A 3,150-nucleotide genomic window follows, 5' to 3' on the forward strand; every position below is an offset into this window, starting at 1 on the left:
CAAGCCTCAAATTCAGAGATTTGTCTGCCTCTGTCTCCCATGGCATGTACCACCATTGCCTGGTATCCCTTCATTTCTTAAGTTGTTTCTGGTTTTTTGTTTTTTTTTTTTTTCTTTTTTTCTTTTTAACTTTATCTTGATGTTTTCTGTTACTGAATCCTTTAGTCTGAGATATGAAAAAGACTGGTTTTTGAAACACTGACTATTTAAAAACTGCCATTAACATTAAAATAACATGTAGAACGACCTGGTTTTTGATAGTAAAAGTAACTAACTCCTAGGATACCCTAGCAGTGTGCCCTTATATATGAATCAGCTCCTTTGCATTATATGTATTTATATAGTATATATTTGCATATATTAATTATATATTCTACCCTTGAGAGGTATTTCATTCAGCTTTTCTCCTTTTATCATAGCTAAAGGAAAAATGGAGGTTACATGGCTCCAGTTGTTTCTGTGTCAGGGCCCCTCCCCAATGCTGATTATGCTTTGTAAGGATTTAAAGGGGAAAAAAATCTCTTTGTTCGGTTTCCTAAGACCAAGTAAGGTATATTTCATATGTAAACCCTAAAATTTTACCAGCTTTACTTTAGGATTTATCTTTGGAGAAATGACTTTGTTACTTGGTTAATGTGGAGAACAATTCACAAAAATTGTATTTTTCAGAAATTTAAAGATAGAATTTCTATATATTGGACTTGCACTGTGTACAACATTGGATTCTAGAAACAATGTAAAGATGATTCAAAATGTAGTGATCACCATGTCATAAGTGGGACAAAATAATTATAAAAATAATTATAAGGCCAATATCTGTACCAAATATAAGGAGGCAGAGATGCTGCTGTTAAGGTTCTTTTCTTGTCTTGTTTTGTTCTAGGCCCTCCAAGCCAGGCCATGTGGGCTTTGGGGGATAAGATTGCATCTTCTATTGTGGCTCAAACTGCAGGTATCCCAACTCTTCCCTGGAGCGGCAGTGGTAAGACATTATTTCTTTTTTTGTTTGTTTGTTTGTTTGTTTGTTTGCTTGCTTGCTTGTTAATTTTATATGTCTGTGTGATGTCTGTATGTGCAAACACATAGTATATATACATACATATACGTATACATACACGTGCACGTGCATGGACATGGGCGTATGTAGAGGCCAAAATGTCAAAGGCCTTCCTTAACTCCATTCTCTATTGAGGAATTCTCACTTGCTTTAGCTAGTATTTTCTGATTCAGCTGTTCTAGCTAGACAGCCTACCCCTACCTTGCCTGTCTCTGCCTCCTGAGTGCTGTGATTATAGGCACTACTGTACCTTCCTGGCTTTTGGGTTCTGAAGATCTGAACTCTGAGCCTCACACTTCCATAGCAAGGACTTTATCCACTGAGCCGTCTCTCTAGCCTCCTCCTTTCTATCTTAAGGTATGAGAGGCTATGTAGAGTATGTGGCTTGGGCTTAAGTTGTTTTAGACTGAATTGAGATACTTGGTAAGAAATAGAATGTCAGCTGGGTGCTGGTCGTGAGTGGGGTGTGCCTTCGAGCCCAGCACTCAAGAGGCAGGAGCAGGGAGATCCTCTTGCGTTTAAGGCCAGCCTAGTCTACATAGTGAGTTCCAAGAGAACCAGAGTTATATAGAAAGACCCTGTCTCAAAGATAGATGGATGGATGAATGGATGGATGGATAGATAGATAGATAGATAGATAGATAGATAGATAGATAGTTTTAGAAATAAAATATAGTCATCAAAGGTTGGAAAGGTGGCTCAGTGGTTAATACAGTTTGCTGTTCTTCCAGAGGATCTTAGTTCAGTTCCCTGTACCCACACTAGGCAATTCACAGGCAGCTCAGCAGGTGGAACTCTGTGAGTTCAAGGTCATCCTGGTCTACAGAGTGAGTTCCAGGACAGCCAGGACTACACAGAGAAACCCTGTCTTGAAAAACAAACAGAAAGAAAGGAAGAAGAAAACCTCTTAGCTTACTACTCTTGTGATTTTTATCATATTTTAGGAATATAAATTGAGTATTAGGTACAGATACTAAACTGAGATCTGAAATGATGCAGTAACTTGATTTGGAGAACCTCCAGGGAAACATATTTTGGTAGGAGTTGGAGTAGGCTGGAAATATCCTCAGAGGCAGGCTTGTTAGGTGAAGTAAGACTTCAGCAGTGCCTGAGAAGTAATGTGGATCACCAGCAAGAAACTTGATCCTACTTCCTCAGATGTGTGCCTGCCTGCCAGCATTTTGTATGAGGATGCAAAAGAGGTCAGTGGTCACCTTCCTCCCAAACAGAGAGATAAAAAGAAAAACTGAGAAATGATTTATTTTTGCCAGTTTTTTGGAGTATCATGTAAATTTTTTTAGCAAGTAATAATAATAATATGAATTTCACCTTTTTTACACTTACACACAAAGCACAAACACACTTAAAACCTTTTAAAAATAGGAATGACCATTGTCTTGAGGCTGAAAAGATTTGAAACCTTGTTCTTCTGACTGCCAGGGAGAGGATTGCCATATCCTCTCCAGACCTGCTGGGTCAAATAGTTTAAAAGGTTGAATTCCTTCTTGTTTGAATGGAGAGACTGTAGTTCCCCTTGGAGCTGAATGCAGAGGCATTCAGGGAGCATAGCATCATGACTCTGCTGAGACCAATAAAATGGCCATTTCCATTTCCAAAGGCTCATAAAGATTGAATTATTTCTCAGACCTCTGGCCCCAGAGCAGGCCTGAAAACATTGAAGATATTTTGCCAGTGTGTTGCTGTGTGCAGTCTGCCATGCTTTTCTTTCTCTTCCTTTCCCCTTTCCCTCTGCTCCCACCCTACCCCCAATCCTTGCCATTTGTGTAACTAGGTCCCTGCTCACTCTCCTTGCTCTTTCTAGTGTAAGCACCCCAAATTCTGGCCCATTCTATAACTGAATACTATCATCTCCAAGAACTGATCAAGGTTTTCCTGTATCTTTCTATTCCCTACCCTTTATTTACCTTTAATTTTGGTAAATACAATAGCTCTTTTTTTTAATTTATTTTTTATTATTTTATTAGATATTTTCTTCATTTACATTTCAAATGCTATCCCAAATGCCCCTATACCCTTCCCCTGCCCTGTTCCCCTGCCCACTCACTCCCACTTCTTGGCCCTGGTGTTCCCCT

General features: G+C 39.1%; 1 protein-coding gene across 9 annotated transcripts in view; it reads left to right on the top strand.

Annotated features, from left to right (window-relative positions):
- Acaca (acetyl-CoA carboxylase alpha) overlaps positions 1–3,150 on the top strand; it is a 271,090-nt gene that overhangs the window by 94,210 nt on the left and 173,730 nt on the right. For all 9 annotated transcript variants that reach the window (XM_021211498.1, XM_029546021.1, XM_029546020.1 and 6 more), the window contains one exon: positions 884–982. In XM_021211498.1, coding sequence (XP_021067157.1) covers positions 884–982 — 99 coding nt within the window. The remainder of the gene's footprint in view (positions 1–883; positions 983–3,150) is intronic.

Source organism: Mus pahari, chromosome 14, assembly GCF_900095145.1.
Source record: "Mus pahari chromosome 14, PAHARI_EIJ_v1.1, whole genome shotgun sequence".
Taxonomy (NCBI): domain Eukaryota; kingdom Metazoa; phylum Chordata; class Mammalia; order Rodentia; family Muridae; genus Mus; species Mus pahari.